An 18,618-nucleotide genomic window follows, 5' to 3' on the forward strand; every position below is an offset into this window, starting at 1 on the left:
CTGGCAGATGACTGCTGAGTTTCCAAGGTTAGTTTTCTTTCCCGTTAGGTCTCACCACAGCAATTTTGTTAAAAATAACACAGAAAGCATTCTGCCAAGCTCTGCTCTCAACAGTACCGTCTTTTCAAACCAATGACCTTAGAAGACCTGCTGAAGTCTCTCCCTGAGCTATAGAACCAAAGCATCAGACTAGAGATTTTTCAAAGGGTGCGACAGTATTAGCTGGAAGATGAAGGCTAACTGCAGCTAAGAGCTGGGGCTAGCTGAAGTCTGGAAAACATGGATTTGCATTTGTAGCCCAGATTTACAGTCCCTGAAATATTCTGGGGTGCAGCGACCTTGTGATATCGCAAACTGCAGTTTAGGATTGCACGAATTAATTAATTATACTTCAGCAAAACCTTAATCTTCATGGCAATGTCTGCATGAAAAGGATTAAAGATACTGTGAAAAGCTGTTGCTCATTACACCCAGTGTTCTGCACCCGATAATGCAAATCACTGGAGCCTCTTTACTGGTCACTCCTTATCCAGTATCAGCTGAGCCTTAAGGCTCACTGGTTTGGCTTTAAGTTACTGATAAGGTAGCACCCAGGATTGCAAGCAGTGCTTGTGCTGATTAGTGTTTGCTTTCCTTTTTCTTTTTAACTATTCAAAGTCTTATTAAGGATGCTCTCTCTGGGTTCTTCTCAGACAAAATTAATCACGTAAAATACTCGCTTCCTCCTAGATCCTAAAGCATAATTTTCCGGTTTTGTGCCGATTTTCTTTGAATAAAAGAACAAAGTGGATGTTCTGGCAACTAATTACAGAACCTAATCTACAGAAGACATTGTCTAGACAGCAGCAAAGCAGAGCAGCTTCCCCTATGTTCTTCACCTTTTGCCTCTCGCCTAGATGTAAGATGTCCATGAGGAACCTAGCCCCAAAGAGTCTTGTTCTCTCCATTGCAACTAGTAACTGCATGGGCATTGTCACTACCTTTTTAAAACAAATTCAAGAGCATTATTTCACCTTGTAGGTGTACCAAACAATCTCTGAGTCGAGAGCTTAAGTCAAGAGGTTTTTTTTTTTTCCCACTGGGGACTTGGGGTGTAATTAAATCAAGCAAGTCTGAGATAAAATACTTGGTAGTAGCTGCCACAGGGAAGAGGAATTTGTTTGGTTATGTGATAAAGCTCATCTGTAGCCCTACAAAGGAACTCAGGGAGAGAACAGCAGGAGGGAGAACCCAAATAATACCCTGTTGGGGTACATCCAAGCCTATCAAAGGAGCCATCAGTCCATCAAAGGCCTATCTGCATAAGCCCAGAGGAGCACAGGGGCACAATGGAAGATGGGGAATCCAAATTAATGACTCCCAAGGAACAAATACCTTGTCTGGGCCACACCAGGGCTGTCCCAACACAGCCATCAGCCCCCATATCCAAGCACAAAACTCATCACCATAATCATCGGGAGCAGGTCTTGGGATCACTTTTGAGACTAATGGTGTTGCTAACCTATGGTAGGACACACGGGGAGGGGCTTTTTACAAGGGCATGTAGTGACAGGATGAGGAGTAACGGATTTAAACTGGAAGAGGGCAGATTTAGACTAGATACTAGGAAGAAATTCTTTACTATGAGGGTTGTGAGACACTAGAACAGGTTGCCCAGAGAAGTTGTGGATGCCCCATCCCTGGAGGTATTCAAGGCCAGGCTGGATGAGGCTTTGAGCAACCTGGTCTAGTGGGAGGTGTCCCTGCCCATGGCAGGGGGTTTGGAACTTGATGATCTCTAAGGTCCCTTCCAACCCAACCCACTCTTTGATTCTATGATATGAGATGCAGGGGGAAAACAGTCTGGGATGACACAGACTTACTATGGGATGTTTTGGGGGACAAACCGAAGGCAGGAGAAGGGAGTGGTCAAGGCAATTTTGAAAGGAATAAGAATGGTATAAAATAGAGGAGCAAGGGGATAAAAAGCGTAAACAGTTGGCTGGTCAGTATGCTTGTCTGTCTCTGCCCCACACCTGATTAGCACAGTGTGTCCCATTTTCTTCTTAAGTTCTTTTCTAACTGTTTCCTGGGTGAGGGCTCTCTGTTCTGTGTGTGTGACAGTGTATGGGGTGTGAGTGCAGCAAGTGGAGTCAGACCATGGGTCAGAGGGCCCATACATCCAGGCTGCCAGAAACTAGAGTGAGCACAGGTATGTCATCACAAAGAAAGAACAAGCTGGACTAGCCAGTGGATAGATGAAGAGGTCTGGGAGGAATGGGGTGACCGGGGCTCTAAGGGCCAGCTCTGGGTGTGAAAGCACCTGTGTATGTCTAGGGGCAAAAGCACAGGGGGATCAGCTACTGTGACCTGGGAAGTCCTGAGCAAGTGTGTGTGTGATGGCCTGCACCAGCAACTGGAGTAGGGCTGCAGCCTCTGGGGCTGTTATGTCAGCCACTGAGGAGACTGTGATCCAGGGGCTAGCTATTGGGCAGACTGAGCATCTGAGCCCATCTGCTGGAGAGATTCACCTTGTACATATATGTATTTATATATTCACATTCTCACTAGTGGACTTCCATCCTGTCCAGTCAGAGAGGAGAACAGAATGAGGCTACTGCTGCTGTCTATGTTTGTGTGCATGCCCTGAGTGCCTGTCTGTGTGTGATCTGTGTGGCCAGCCATGTACACACTTATATATGTAGAGAATATGTGCCTTATGTGTGTATGTGTGTATACCTGCCAGGAAAACATCTTCAACCTCACTACTGGTTGAACCTAGTAACAGGGAGAAGTAGCAGCCTCACCTTTCTCGGGCTGTTGGATCCAGCATGGTAGGTTTTCCTCTAACAGAATTTTTCATTTACCATCTGACGAAATACCTGAGAAGACTGCTGTTTCATCACCTGCTTGAAGGGAAAGTCTTCCAGACAGATTTCCTCACTTCCTTTCTTCTGTGCTGCAGTGCAGCAGCAGCATAAGGCCAGAGCAGCACCCTGAGCCTGGGACTGCTCAAAGGTGAGACTATTCTCAGCGAGGCTACACAGAGGCTACAGACACCAGCTCTTCTCTCACCACTACAATATGGCATACTAATAACTCATCGTTTTTCAGGCTGCATAAGCATTCATTTCTTCCTGATTATGTTTAAACGGTGTTAGGAGTAACTAGAGTCACAAACATGATGTGTATGTTTAATCACACCTCTTCACTTTCCAAATAATGTTTTCATGTTAAAGTACTATTAAGCTTTTATTAAAATGACAGCAACATCACTAGGAATTAGATAAGTGCACTTGGTTTTATAACACTTCTATTAGATTAGAGTTAGCACGGCTTCCTATTTACTTATGATGGTACGGAAAAAAGAAAACTTTAAACCTCTCCCAGAGAGTTACACATCATTGGTTCATATTTTATCTTGTCACAGTGGCACTTAGTATAACAAAACATTAACACTGCATTGAATTAAGGCCCTAAATACAGTAAGCATGGGAATCTCATATTCTAGCTGTCTTCTGCTGTCAAACACCAGTCCAAAATTAACCGGATCTGAAACAACATGTTAACCATGGGGCCTCATAGAAACATAGGATCAACTAGTAGTGACTGGACTGTGTTTTTTCACCCTCTTCCATTTGTGCTTTTAGCAACAGGTAAAAGAAGAGGATCAGGATTTGCCGAGGCTTCAAGAGTCACATGAAAATAGTTAAGAGCTTGTCTGGCATACTTTAGCGAGGAGAAAAGGCCTCATTACGAAACGACAAGTGAGAAGACAGACGTATTCACTCTCCCAAAGGCAACTATTTTCGGAAGATCAAACTTCCCATAAAGGTAATATCAAACTATGTGACTGTGTCCACTGACACCATGTAAAATGTCTGGGAGAAGGAGAGAGAACTGGACCAGGAAAAATAATACAAGCAGTATCCTAGAAAGAACACAAAGCGAAGACACCTCCAAAAGCTAGTAAATCTGTAGCATACACAGCCCTGTCCTCCACAGTTAACATTGAGTAGAAAGCTGAAAACTATCCCCATCTGGACTGATATGAAGTGGGGTCACTGACAAGGGAATATGGAAGTTAAGGACCATTGAAAAAATTAAGAAAAACCAGAGCACCAGATATTATGACACAAACTATAAAACTATTGCAACAACTTTAACCTTCTTTAAAGTGAACTATGTATTTCAAGAAACAGTTTACAGGAGATGGACTAAAGAGCTACTCTTCTTTAGGAAATCCTATTTTAAAACTGAAAATACATTTACACAAAAATATAAGGATATTTAGACTATACCTATTCTCCCCATAAATCCACCCAACAAAATTGTGCCATCTGTTATGTTGAGAAATTGTTCAATGCACCTTCACACAGTGTATTTTTGGGATCCTGATCCTGCTTTTGGTTGTGCTGATTTTAAACTCGGGGGAAAAGAGAGTTACTAGCTAGTTACATCTATGTAAGCAACAGCACTGTTCGGTACTTCTAAATTCAGACTGTCAGTGTGCAGAGACATATAAGATCAGTTTAGGTATCTTCAAGAGGGAAAGGAGAGAATAAGATTAATATTAAAATAAATACAGAGAAAGTAAAAAAAAAAGAGTTCTTGTTCTGGGAAATGATGTCAGTCTTCCATTTCAGAACTGTGAGATATAACAGTGATGAGAAACAGAGAAAGGGTAAGAAGAAATTACACGATGGAAAACAGTATTTTGCTTCATATATATGACATCCCAAAGATATGCAAACACACAACCCTCAATCCTTTCAATGAAAATTAAGAGCAAGTATGTTGAAAACTATAAGCTTAGCTGGGACAATATACTAGACTCCTCCCAAATAGCATGAGCTTCACTGCTTGCTGTGGCAGGCTCTTTAACCTGCATGTTCCATGAGACCCTAAAACCACAGCTCTGTTTACCTTTAAAACCATGCACCAGGTCCCTTACATTCAGTTAGCAATGGTGACTGCTTGACCTGAAACTCTTCAACTGATTGGGAATCCCATTTGTCAAGTTACTTTAAAACACTTAATTTCAGCAGACCCTGGCAGACCCATCTGTATGTGAATAACTCCCTCTGCACAAGTAAATTTCAGTGTGCCTGGTTACAGTGATATTTGGTTTGCTCTTGCCTAACTGTATTTTATTCATGCAAGAGGATACAGTTTTTCATCATCAGTTCCCAGCAGGTTCCATTCTAGAAGGCAGGACAGATGACCAGAGTCATTCTAGGAGTGGGATTGTTCATTTTCAGCAAAGTATCATAAAAGGTAAATTAGGAAACTTCGAAGTGTTTTAAAAGAAATAAATAACTACAAACCTTCAGAGGAAGACTATTTAAAAATGCAACAGAGTCAACTATTAAAAATGCATGGAAGCAAAATGTTTCAAGATGTTTTGATGCTTATGGGGAAACTAACAAAAGCACTGGATTCAGAGTGTCTTCTCACTGCTCTGATCATAATATTATCTTTTCCTTCTTTTTCTTTTTTGAATTTTTCTCCCAAGTACTTCTAGATTTTAATTTGCATGAAAACCAGACCATTGCTCCTTGCTACTAAAGCTGATGTCCCACCTGAAGATAGTCTTCTACAGATATAAGCCTTTAGCAGCCAGCTGTCATCTGAAGTTGAAGTTGATGACAACACCAAATTGTTCTCCAGTACCAGAGGAACTGATATGGATGCTAAAATGACATGCACCAACAAGAACTATGGTGCAAGTGTTTAGACAGAGTTACAGGTGGCTAAGGAGCAAGAGCATATGAACTCTTAGGAAGCAAGAGATCCTATTTTTATGCAAATGTCCTCAGTGTTGCTGGGTAAAAACTGGTAATCTCAATTAGCAGAGATTGAAGACACTTGTTCCTATTACTCTATCTTTAAACAGTGTTAAAACTTTGAAGAGCAAAAGCAATTCAACAAGAGCTGTTGAGCTTTGAGTCACACAGGACTAACCCCATATAGTCATGCAACAGGGCTGAAGAAGGCTGCAGCTCTCAATGTTGTGAACTCATGATGAAGATCCTACAGCATATCAGGCCTCACAGCTGGAATAATCACATCAGCCAATGCTTTGGCTTGTTTCTGATTACATGCTCCCAGGGACCACCTCCCAAGACCAAGAAACTAATTGCTTCCACTTCCCTGCAAAGTAAGATCTCACTAAGCTGGCAGTGACCAGGAGGGAAAACAGATCTATTATTTGCTTATATGTTGGTTTTTTTTTTTTTTTTCTATCCGCAACCACAGATAACCTTTTAGATTTCCCAAATATTGTACATAGGGAAAAAACCCAAACAACTGCTGTCTAACACTACAAACCTACTCTTAGTCCAAAACCGTGGAAAAGCTGCTAATAAACTGCTTTACAACAAGATTCTCTCAGTGCTGCCACAACGGACTCTGTGACTTGAAAGCTTTATGCTTGCTCTTGGGGCTAAACACACTGCTAGCTTGGATGAGGCTCTCTGCTGAGCAAAAAGGCCACAGTCTCTAGAAAACACATGGACCATCTTTGCCTTTAATTCCCTTATAGCATTTCCAAAGTGATGTTTAGCCTTCCACAAATCTTCCCACATAAAGTCTAACACAGAGAATCTGACAGTTAGCAAGGAATCTGGTTTAAAGTAAGACAAGCTTCAAAGCACACTTGAGATCTAAACAGCTCCATTCATTGGGAAATGCTTTTACTCTGACGTCTACATCAACTTTGACCAACTCTTTGAAGTAAAACACAAAAGATTTTGTTTGCTCAGTCAGTCTAGAATTGGATATGATCTTTCACTATTATTTTTTCACAGAGATTTTATAAGCCTTCTTCCCTACTTTTACAGGCTGAGAGAGAACTTCGATGACTCAAAGATTCAGTCATAAATTATTACTGAAACCTAAGAGTGGAAAATGCTATATAAAATGTTATCACATAAATCTGATAATATACGCAAAATCTAAAATCCATTTTTTCCTTTTTCTATATCCAAATAAAAATTACTTTGAATAAATATCAGGTTAAGTTGCCACCATTCTGAAATAAAGTGAGAGTTTGAGGTGTTCTTTTTGTTTAATTTTATTTTTTAAATATTCATGCCTTTTTTTTTTGTAGTGGAGAAGTGCATACACTACCTGTTGTTATTCTTATGTGGTTCTTTAAAAGTTTTCATAAAGACAACAGGTTACCAGTAAAATATAACATCAGCTCATCAGGTTCCTCAGGTGCTGTTCTGCAGAGCTATGAAATAACAGTTCATCTCCTCCCTAGAGAAACCTAACACAACATTTTCACATACAATCACCATAAGGTCTTCCCTTCTCCCCTGCAGCTTCATATCCCACCCAACCCTTCAATTTCTGAAGATTTTTTTCAAAAGAAAGAAAAAAAAAAAAGAAAAGAAAAACAGCTTATAAAACAGCAAAGAAAATAAAGTTATTTTAATATATATAGAAAGAGAACAAAATGAAACTTGAGGGAAAACTTACTGGCGTTACAGTTTATCCTGATACAGTCTAGATGGGGAAAAATAAATGAAAGATGAAATTGCATCCTTCAAGGTAACAGCTGCAGACATCCAAAAACAATCAGTCCACCCTTCCGGGGACAGACACACGCAAAGAGATGTGGCCATTTTATACTTATATACAGTCTGTACAAGTTCAGGAGTGGGTGTATATGTACAGTATATTCTTCATAAATACCTGTTACATAAATATATATATATGCACGCATATATATACACATATGTATAGAGAGATATACCAATATACATATATATCCACATATTGACACACAAAGCTATTTTATTTTTATAGAAACCTATATCTAAAAAGTATCTTCTATTCTAGACCATGAACGGATATGAATTACAACTAAAAAATTGACAATTAAGGCACAAAAAAATCTCCCTCAAAATGCAAGTCATACTCCAGTGCCATTTTGCTTTTTAAAGACCTTTAGCAATTTCTCTAAGCTTGAAGCTCAAAGTCAACCTTTACACTTGATTTCTTTTGAACTATTTTGTATTGTTATTGCATAAATACACCATCTGTCCAACACTGAATACCTGTAAAATCAGCCTATGAGATTTGTTGGTGCAATATTTAACCCTTTCCATCTCTCCCAAAGACAGACCCTCTTCTAATTTCCCCAGTGCCAGCCCAGAACACTTTTTAATATGTGCACAGACACATTTGACACTGTCCATTCAGGTGAGGAAAGGGTTAATATAATGCCCAGTGTGTATCATAAAATGGCCACTTGCAAACAGCTAACCGCACGAACGCCCAGCCCAGATTTCAGCTAGTTCTGGAGGTTGGGATTTTTTTATTATTATTTGGCAGGGGGTATGGGGATTTCTTTCAAAGGTCCCCAGCCCTGCCAGTTCCTCAGAGCCCAATCTCACCTTGCTGCCTGAACGCTAAGACTGAATGGAATGCTCCTAACGTTCAGGGAGAAGATGAAATGGGCAGTGAAGTGGCAGACCTGGGAACCTTTGCTGGCCCTGCTTCTTTCAGAGGCTACAGGCAAGGGAGGGATGAAGAGGGGTACATGGAAAGAAGTGTTATGCTTGTGGAATCTAATAAATGGTAAATGCGGAGTCTGCACAAGGAAAAGAAGCTGAGGTAGGGGAGCCTGAGCTAGAGGGCTTCTGAGCATCACTTCTCTCATTTAACACACTAATGCTCAGCATATCTCAGGATACAACACATAAAAGGATCTTACATTTATAAATGCCTACTTACAGCCTTGAGAAAATCCATTACTGTGGTGTCCGACATGGGCAAGAGCTATAATTTTACTGCTGTTACATATCTTGGGCCATGCTGACCTTCTCTCAGGAAATCAAGGCCAGGAATAATAGCACTGTGTTACTGGACATCCTGTCTGGCTGTCTGGACACCTAAAGCTTTGACCATCAGGGACAATCATATCTATTACAGAGATATGGCCCAGCAAGAGACACTACACAGAATGGCAGAGAAATACAATGTAGTTTGCTGCTCAACTGGACCCATTTTGTGTTTACTTGGACAGATGTAGGAAAATTATTTCAGCAGCTGAAACTAAATGCAGTTCTGAAAAATGAAAGAGGAGAAAGAGCTGTAATGAGCAGGGACACACCAATCAGGAGCAGCATAGCCAGAGAGAGTCTGTTTTCAAGCAGAACTTCTCTTGAGAAAATCTGGGTTTGGTTTTGTGCGATTAGGTTTGTCATGTGTCGTCAACCGCAACAGAAAAGTGGGAGCAAACAGCCCTGGAGCAATCGGTACAATCACCATACAGTGGTGGCTATATCCCTTATAGGAGTTGGGTGAGGTAAGGGGAGCTCTGAAATACATGCTGGGGAATGTCCCTCTATGACCTGAGGGAGAGTGAGAGGGACTCCCAAGTCTCACTGCACATGAGATCAAGAGAGTTGTTACAGCTGGAACAACAGGGGAATTTCTTACAGGCTAAACAGTAAGGGTGCTGGAAAGGGAAACATGGCTGGTCGCAGAAACGTTCCTGAAAGTTAGAAACTAAAACCATTGTTGTGTTATTGATGTTTGCAGTGGTTTTGCATTTTTAATTTTTTTGCAGTGATACCAAAATAACTGCATGTCCCAGGGCTAACCCCCAAGCTGAGTCATTGGCTGCTCCAGGTAAAGGGATTGAGGTTTCAGACTGAAAACCAGTGTATCCCTTATCCTGGCTGCTAGATTTTTGTTTCAAAGGACAATGAGAGTCCAGGCCACTGAGGGCGTTGCCCTGACAACTACCATGGCACTACTAGATCTCCAGACTCTGCGAGCACAAAGGTTCTGCAGTGCCATGCAAATGGTATGCCTGGCAGAAACGCCCTAGTGCGCTCCAGAAGAACCAGCTCCTGAACCAGCCTTGGTCCAGCTGGGTCAGTGGGGATTCCGCTTGGCAGCTAAGCCAGTGCATCTGTCTGCGCTGCTACACCAGCACCACCACCACACTCTCCACACTACCTTCAAAGAACAAGCACAGGCTTTTTGTTCTTTTCCTTAATTCTGAGCCTTGTCCAAAGCAAACAAAAAATTTTCCAAACATTAATACAGGGAGCTGTTTTCTCCCTCTTACTTCCGTTTTAGAAGGAAGAAAACACCTATTTTCCTCTAAACTAGTATAACACTACAAATCCAAAGCAGAGGATATGCTCCCTGACAGTAAGATGCAGATTTAGCTTTGTCTTTGTGCTCAAAACAGCAGGAATTGGGGAACTAAGAAATAATTTTAAAAACTGCTTAGGATTTCTCCTGCTCAGTAACAGGGCAATAAGACTTCTGGCAATCATCATCTGGGGCTCTCAGTACTGTTTTGGCTTCTACTGATGGGATTTGCTTTATTTAGGTATGCGTGCATTCCTGACTCAAAAGAGGTTTCACCTTACTTTAGGTTTTGAAGATGAGTATGCCTAAACAGCTGTAAATCCAGTCACTTGCCAGTTCAGCAATTGGATGAGTACTATGGATGACAGCTGTAAAGTGGTAACAGTCTGTAACTTCGTGGGGAGTAGGATGAGCTGAGAAGACCTTCTACAGCTACTTACTTTCATTATTATTCCTAATGTAAATCAGAAGCTGCTTCCTTAGTGCTCAGATGAAAGGTTTTTCAGAGCACATCACCTGGAAAACGGGCCAAAGACCATCTCCTTGGAAGAGGTTAAATAGTTTCACTGTAATTAGCTTACACTAGGGATTCATTGTTTGAATGGAGATATCTTTAGCAGCATACAGAAGTCCCTGTGAATTAGGCCTGTGTTTCTTACCATTTGTACCTTTGTGCCTGAAAATAGTGACAGTTTTTTGACATTGCTAAGACCCCAGGCTGTTTTTCCCTTGAATCAGGAAAGTCTCTTTTGCTGTGTGAGGACAAAGTATTTATTCCTTTTGATGAGAATCCACATGTGGTTATGGAAGAGTACTTTACGTCAAGACTAGGAAAAGAAAGATAATAGGGGCCTCACTGCTTCTAAGTTAGGTCTAGGTTATTTCCTGTGGGGAAACCAGATGAGGTCCTGTGCACACTCTTACCCCATGTTGTAGTGTGGCTCCTTGCCTCACTCCTACTTGCATGCAGTCAGACTGTGCACTCACCTGTAACTAGCAGCGGACAAATATTTTTGCCTATGACAATTAAAAAAAGTAATCAAGGGCCCTTGTGTGTACTGTTTATAGAAAATAAATTTATTAATGAGAAACTGTGAACAGGCATACACTTGTGGGTCTGAGTGTATGGTTCACACAAAAGGAAATGTGGCATGAAAGTTCATACATGTTTAAAAAAGAAAAACAGAAAGTGTGTCTGCTCCATTTGTATATAGAAATGACAAAAGAAACTTTGCATTTTGGAGGGCAAAGATGTCTTTCACCCCCTGAGGAGATATCTTAGGAAAAGACAAGAGAAAGAAACGATTACAGTTCCTTACAAGAGAACTGACTCAGATTAACAGGAGGCGGGCACTATTTATTCTAGTCACCAGTGCCCTGATGATGAGCCAGGCCAGCAAGAAACTGAACTGAAATATTCTTTAATAAAAAGTCAGTGACACTATAATCCTCCCACTCATCAATGGGAGGGAAAAAAAAGTGAAGGTGGATCTCCCTACTGGACCAGCCATTTCTTTCCCTTTCTGCACATCATATTAGGATCAGAAATGATTCCCAAGCATGTTCCAAGCCATGATTTGCTTAACTTCTCTCTCTCTCTCCTTCTACTCTAGACCCACTTCTTCAAGTCCTTCCCAACAGAAGTGGGATCTCAATTACATCTGGACTTCTAATCTTCACATGAGAAACACTCCAACTACTGTGAGATGTGCTGTCAATGTGTAGATTGCAGTGCCTCAGGCACCTACACAGGAGAAGTCTGAAACAACTTCCTCGCCCCTCTTCCTTAGAAAATTATTCATCACTGCTCTTCCTTTCCCTCCCATCTTCAACAGCAAGCACCCAGCTGCCCGTGCCCACCCACACCTGCTGTAGGATGTATCCCTTGTTTGGTTTGGACACTGAGTGCTGAGGAGGTGAGTGGGATATGCCAGCCCCTGCAGGCTGCTCTGTACACTCTGTTCTCAGGGCTGTTTGCTGTGCGGGCCGCAGGCTTCAGGCCTTTGAAGGGTTGAATACCATCTTTTGATTTACCATGGCTGATGGGGTATGGGAAAGCTTTACAACTCAAATACATAGAACAATTAATTTAAAGGCAAAAAAAAAAATAAAGGAAAAGAAAAAACAACATAGGAAAGACCTTAATAATCACACAAATCATAAATAATCAAATGGAATAGATCAAAGAAGATAAGAAAGAGACAGGTCTTAGTAACAGTATTAAACGACATAAAAGCAGAATTAACTCACCACTCAAAACAGTCTTTGTTTACATGCTTCTGTCATGGGTTAGACACTTGGGGGGGATGCTGACACGCAGATAGTCAGCACCAAGCATACTCAGGTCTTCAGAGGTGGTGCTGATTATTGTTTCTTACTGGCAAGGGGATTTTGGCAGGGTCAGATAATGAAGATCTTATTCTTGTTTGTGACATTTTGGCTATGAACCGTCTCCTTAAAGAGTTAGACATGACTTACAGTAAACAACTGAAAATGAACGGCTCTGGTAAAGTTATTCCTCCTCAAATTCTGTTTCTTCAACAGCAAGGTAACCTTGCCGTTTTGACAGAAGGAAAGCCCTGTTTCAAGGAACATATCTGACAGCTTTATAAATCTGAAGAGGGAGGGTAAAGCTCAGTCCAGGCTCCAACAGTCTAAATCACCCTTCTGTTGAGTTGGGCATAGAAGGAGAATGCTGACAGGTTTCCACTGATGCAGCCTGTAGTCACTTTTGGGGGAAGATTCAACCTTACAAAGTTTCCAGATTAAAAGCTGGCAAGTCTGGCATACACATTGCTTCAATCCCCACAACAACACAAAAATAGCCTTAAGTTAACACGGGGTTTGATCTACAGATTTTGTCCCTACAGTTTTCACGCTGTAGTACTTTTCATGTGGGAGTATCAAAGGTGATAGAAACAACACTTAGTAAAATACTACCACATGCCTGTCAGGTTGCAAAGTATTGTCTTCACCAAAGAGAGAAAATAAGGCATGCAAGGTAAAAGAACTGGCTCTGGGTTACACGGGGTAGTGTAGAGCTAAGCAGATACTCAGCTGCCCCATCGTTTCCCTAAGAGAAGCATGCTGCTGCCAGTCTTTCAGTGATTAAGTTTATTCTCTGAGAAGAAAATGGCTAGCAACAATTACCAAGAAAGGAAACAGTGGGGAAAAAAAATAATCTAATTTTTCCAGATTACTATAGACATATATATATATATGCGCACTGGAGTTTTGTGAAAGATTCTCTTTGCACATCTAAGAATGCTCAGCAGCAATTCTTTTGAGCTGTTCTCCAGAGAAACCCTACAAATCTATGAAATTTTCCTTCTCTTGGTATAGGCAGAGATGGCTGTCATCACAGTGCTCTTTGTCCTTACTTGAGAAGTTACTGTCATAGCTGAAATTGATCTATTCCCTCCGTACTCTAGGCCAGTCCAGATAGCACAGCAACTGCTCATATGCTAGCTAGACATTCAATAGTGTTTTACACTTCTTCAGTCAAGCTAAGCAGAGCATATATATATTCCAAACAGGAACTCTATAACACTACATTTATTTATTTTTTTTAATAAAAAGCAAGAGCTTCTATAGCCCTTTGGATGGAGACTCTACGCTTTTAAGAGATGCAAACTTGTTTAAACACATCTTCTTCTCTTCACTTTCTTATTTCAAAGGCAGATATTAGGGTCTGACCTGCATTTTTAAAGTCAAGACGACACTAGAAGCAATATTAAACAAACAAGCTAGTTCCAGAGGAAAACTGATGGACAACTCATCCATGAGTTCCATGAGGAACTCTAAAATAACCACTCAAGCTCATCTACGGTGCAGCAAGGCCTCGATAAACTTATCATATCTAGCTGGGACAGGAGTTAAAAAGCAAGAACCATTACTACAGGTATGTGTGTATAACTTTTTTGCCCTATACAAACAAAGCCACTACATGATTTGCTCCTGATATCACCAGAGCAGGGCTCTGAAGATGCTGATACTGTTAGCTCAAATGTGAAAGCCAGAGGGGCTTAGAATTTTGAAAGCTGAAACATGCTGTCAAAGATCATGCACACTTCTTTATGTAGAGTATCCTACATATTAGAAGGGGTTTAACGTTTTGCACCGTCATGATAGTTCTGCCTCTTTGACTCACAATCTCCTCTTAGTTATAATTCTGGATTCACACAAAGCAACAAGTTGCATAACTGAAAAGTGAAAGAAGGCTTCAACTTGTATATTTACATTCTTTAAAAAGACCATTTGTAATGCAGTACAATACTTAAAGACTGGCAAGAAAACGGATTAAGGCTAATCTAATAGCACTTTCACTCCCAATTTTTTTTTCATTATTGTTATTGTTGGACTTATTTCTAATTGTCTTTTTTTATTATTTTCTAGGAAAGTGTAACTCTAAGGAGACAGAACACAACACTTTGGAATGGGGGGATGGACTTTTATTATTGTTGCCTCATTTTAATAAAGACACAATAAAAAAAAAATCCAGGCTTTTTTACTAGATACAAAAAGCCCTAAAGGCTGAAACATATAGTAATTAAAAAATAGAAATAATTAGCAAATTAGTAAAATAGACCAAGTTGCATCAAACGCTGCCAAATTCTGTAAAGGGCATGAGATTCACAGGACTTCTGCTCATCACCATATCCATTTTCCTTCCCTCCCATGTTTGGTTTTGATTGTTTTGAGTGATGCTGGATGAATGAGGGATGTAACTGATCAAAAGATGGACCAAGCAGCATGTCTCACACAGAGCTCACCAGTCCCAGACCAAGAAAGGAAACTTAAAAACTTAAAGACTTAAAAACCAACACTGTCCATAATGAAGAACTGACAGCAAATCTTCATGCAGCAATGCAGAAGAGAATTTCTCTCCGCAAGAGAACATCATTATGAAGGTCTTAGCAGTTATTTTAGGAATCAATCCAATCCAATCAAACCAACAGAAATAAAACAAAATTATTTAAAAAAACACTAATCACAAGCCCAAATAGTGAAGGGTCACTGTAAGGTTTTTATACGATACCTAAATTGACCATAAGTTTGACACGGCCTCCGTCCAGCTCCAGGCGCAGAGTGTCAGCAGAGTCTCGTGAGGTTGTTGCCATCAACAGCCCATAAGCACGCTGGGACATGAAACGGAAGGACACATCTTCTGCTTCCGTATGCATAACCATCGGCATGATGATCTTCATGTACATGCTGCCATCATAGCTCAAAATAGAGGCCTCTGCAAGGAATCAGCAAACAAACACAAAAAAAAAGAAAACAAGTTACACCTCTGTGTGATCTTTGCTCCTGAAGAACTCTGACTTCTTTCATAGAGCACTGTGTTGATGGAAACCACAGCAGTCGCCACAGAAAGTTATGTAACTGGGGGAAAACACAGCAACTGTTTCACTGCATCCATCAACTCTATGTGGCAAGTATGAGCAGCAAACATAAAGATATGGTATTCACTACAACTGGAGGCAGCAGTATCCACAGAGACACAATCCGCAAGGTCAAGTGTGTTAGCACAAGGCCCTTTTATGACAATGAGGTGGCAAAGCCTCCATTTTTCACATCTTCCAGAAAATGCAATCTCCGTCATTAATCCAGCCTTGCCTAGCACTAGCTGTAATGACAACCTTAAATAACGTCTACAACCCTTCTACCAGAGCATTTAGTGTTCCATTTGAAGGCTCAGAGTTCCTATTTCTGGTACTCTTAAGAGCTGTTGCTTACTTAAAGAAGAATTTCATTGCATTGCTAGCACTTTAAAGAAAAACAAAAACTTCATGAAGCAAGTTTCCTAACAGGTCTTTTCTACATCAGATTTGTGCTGTTTTGTGACTTTATATTTTTCCCCTCCTTACTATAAACTAATGTTTCTAGAGCTCTGGTGACACAACCAATGGCACTGAAATGCAAATGAAGAAAGTTTTGCAAGTTTCAATGTCATTTGAACACAGGAAATGTCAGGAGACGGAGGCACAACAGAAGCCAGAAGGAGGAAAAAGAAAAAAACAGCACAGAAATAAATTATATTTTTCTATCATCTCTGAGGATGTCACGGAAAATCGGAAATTCAGACGACAAAAGGAACTATAGTACTTAACATTCTCTATTTGTTCAGCATCTTGCCTGCAGAATGTGATATTCGTCTCTAAGGGGGTAGGAATTAGTCTCGTGATAGAACTGCAGCAACCACTACAACATGGCAATCATTGTTTCAGTCCAGGAATGTGCTCCAAAGCACTTTTATCAGCAAAATTTAAAAATCTACATAAATATATTAATGTACGAATCAGAGCATCCCTTCTCCCCACAGCCAACCACTACTGAAGGCAGAACCGTAAAGATTGTTCAGTGTAGGACCTCTACCACAAAACTACATATAAAAACCCCAGAGGTTAAAAAAAACAATACCAGTTCATCTCCCTAGGGATGTGGAAGGATTGCTCTGTAAAGCAGTCTTACCGGTGCCTCATCCAGCCTACCTACAGTTTTCTCAAATGGTTGGGATTCTCACCAGGCACCCCACACACACCCCAGAAAGCTAACTTCCCATCTAATTTAACCAACTGCAACAACATGTATTTGGAATCTAGATGTTTCCCTTATGTTTCACCCCTTTGTCCCATATTTCCCAGCCAGGCCACTCATGCTGACAGGAGTTGAACTTCTAGAGGGAAAAAGCAAGCTTGCCAGAGCCAGTACTAACACTGAGACACTGAGAGGATGTAAGATGTTAGAATAGGGTAGATGAATGGGAAACTGAGGAACAGATGTATGTCCATGCTGGAAAGGACCCATGGCTGGCTCCACAAATAGCCAGTGACAGAACAGCAGTGTGGTAATAAATACGCAAATGAGGTTATAATAAGGATGTAAGTGTCAAGTTGATGAAGTGATAGAGGAGACATGTATATGGTTACAAAACATTTGGTAGGGATCACTGCAGTTATGCTAGTGCAGCAACCCACTGCACTAATAGCTGTTATGCAGGACCTCTGTGGTCATAGGACATACAAACTCATTACAAAGAAAACTTTTCTAGGAGCACCATTAAAGTAAGATGGCTGTGAACAGCATCCTTATTCACCAGTTTTCTCAGCTGCACTCCTCACACACTGTCATGGCCTGTACACACAAAGCGCTCTACACACAACACACACTCAGCCATACATAGACCTTCCAGGTACCAGCTGTCAGAGTTGCCCTGGGTACTCGCATCTTCACTTGGCCAAGAATCAGAGAACAAAATAAAGCTCCTTTTTCAATGTGGGGGAATGGTGTCTTCTTTTCAAAGTGCAATTCTCTTCCCCCTCACGTCTGTACCTTTTACTTGCCACCCACAGCTGCAAGCTGGAACTAAATGTACTGTATATTATACATACACTCAAAGGCAATGCATACGTACATAGAAACCCTCCTTGCTCTCTTTCCTCTCTCTCGGTGGATTGTATTAGAAAATGCAGTCAAGCATGAAATGGCTCTTTTGATGCCTTCAGCTCAGTTGTGGCTTGCATGAAAGCGTTGCTCGCCCTAGTGTCTGAATAGTTTCAAGAAGGGGGTTGGAGGATATCAGGACTACAAGCGGGAATAGCTGACACAAGCACCCCAGCTCTGCTGCTTTCTTCTGCACAGTGACAGGCGTAAGTTTCTTTGGAAACATGAGTTTTTCTGCACACACTGGAAGACAACAAATGGAAAACATGGTAATAATGAGTCTCTCCCCTTCAAAATTAATTTGTGTCCTTCAGCTCCACTGATCCCATTGCCAGAATATTACTGTCCTTAGACAAGAAATCCCAACCATTATTATTGTTCTTATTGTATTTATGTAAGAAGGACCTGAACATCCAGAATTGCTGAAAACGGCACAAGAGTCTTTATGGTATTTCAGTTGACATCCCACAGTAGCCTAAATCAGGTATTACTGCCCCTTCTCTGTCCAGTCTGCTACAAACAGGGAGCAACGAATCTTTGTAACAATTAAGCAGATAAAATGAAATAGCCTGAAATAGTTGAAACGGCCTCTGCACAACCACAGGAGATAATGAGTGTCTGGTTTTGTGTGTGCCCTGCGCTGGCCTGAGCCTGGCCCAGTTCAGACCACCTACGCACTTGACATCTTCTAAAACTACAGAGGATTTCATTCTCACCTTGCAAGTCTTCATCATCTGGAGTTATCTGGGAGCTTTTTCGGCGCATATCCTTTAAAGCAGACCATTCCCTTCAGCTACAGAAATACCCCTTCAGAGGGGCATATAGCCTATTAGTCATCACACAAATAAAACCTATGTCCTTGTCCTGACAGTCAAGTCCTCAAAACTCAAGGAAGGCATTTTACAGCTAAGCAACACATACAGCAAGTCTGCTCAGGGTTGAATATAATCTGGCAACAACTAGGTGACCTCAGTCTCCTTGGTACCTGTACTGGTGACTTAGAATCATAGAATGGTTTGGGTTGGAAAGGACCTTAAAGATCATCAAGTTCCAACCCCCCTGCCAGGGGCAGGG

At 41.1% G+C, this 18,618-nt stretch overlaps 1 protein-coding gene across 1 annotated transcript in view; it reads right to left on the reverse strand.

Moving 5' to 3' along the window:
- Positions 1-7,464: 7,464 nt before the first annotated feature.
- LOC104464810 (neurexin-3) overlaps positions 7,465-18,618 on the reverse strand; it is a gene marked incomplete at its 3' end in the record, with an annotated part of 92,349 nt that continues 81,195 nt past the window's right edge. Inside the window, exons 7-8 of the mRNA XM_010077646.1 lie at positions 15,137-15,340; positions 7,465-7,491 (exon numbers count right to left, since the gene is read on the reverse strand). Coding sequence (XP_010075948.1) covers positions 7,465-7,491; positions 15,137-15,340 — 231 coding nt within the window. The remainder of the gene's footprint in view (positions 7,492-15,136; positions 15,341-18,618) is intronic.

The sequence above is a fragment of the Pterocles gutturalis genome, unplaced genomic scaffold (genome assembly GCF_000699245.1).
Source record: "Pterocles gutturalis isolate BGI_N339 unplaced genomic scaffold, ASM69924v1 scaffold3623, whole genome shotgun sequence".
In the NCBI taxonomy this organism is placed as follows: Eukaryota; Metazoa; Chordata; class Aves; order Pterocliformes; family Pteroclidae; genus Pterocles; species Pterocles gutturalis.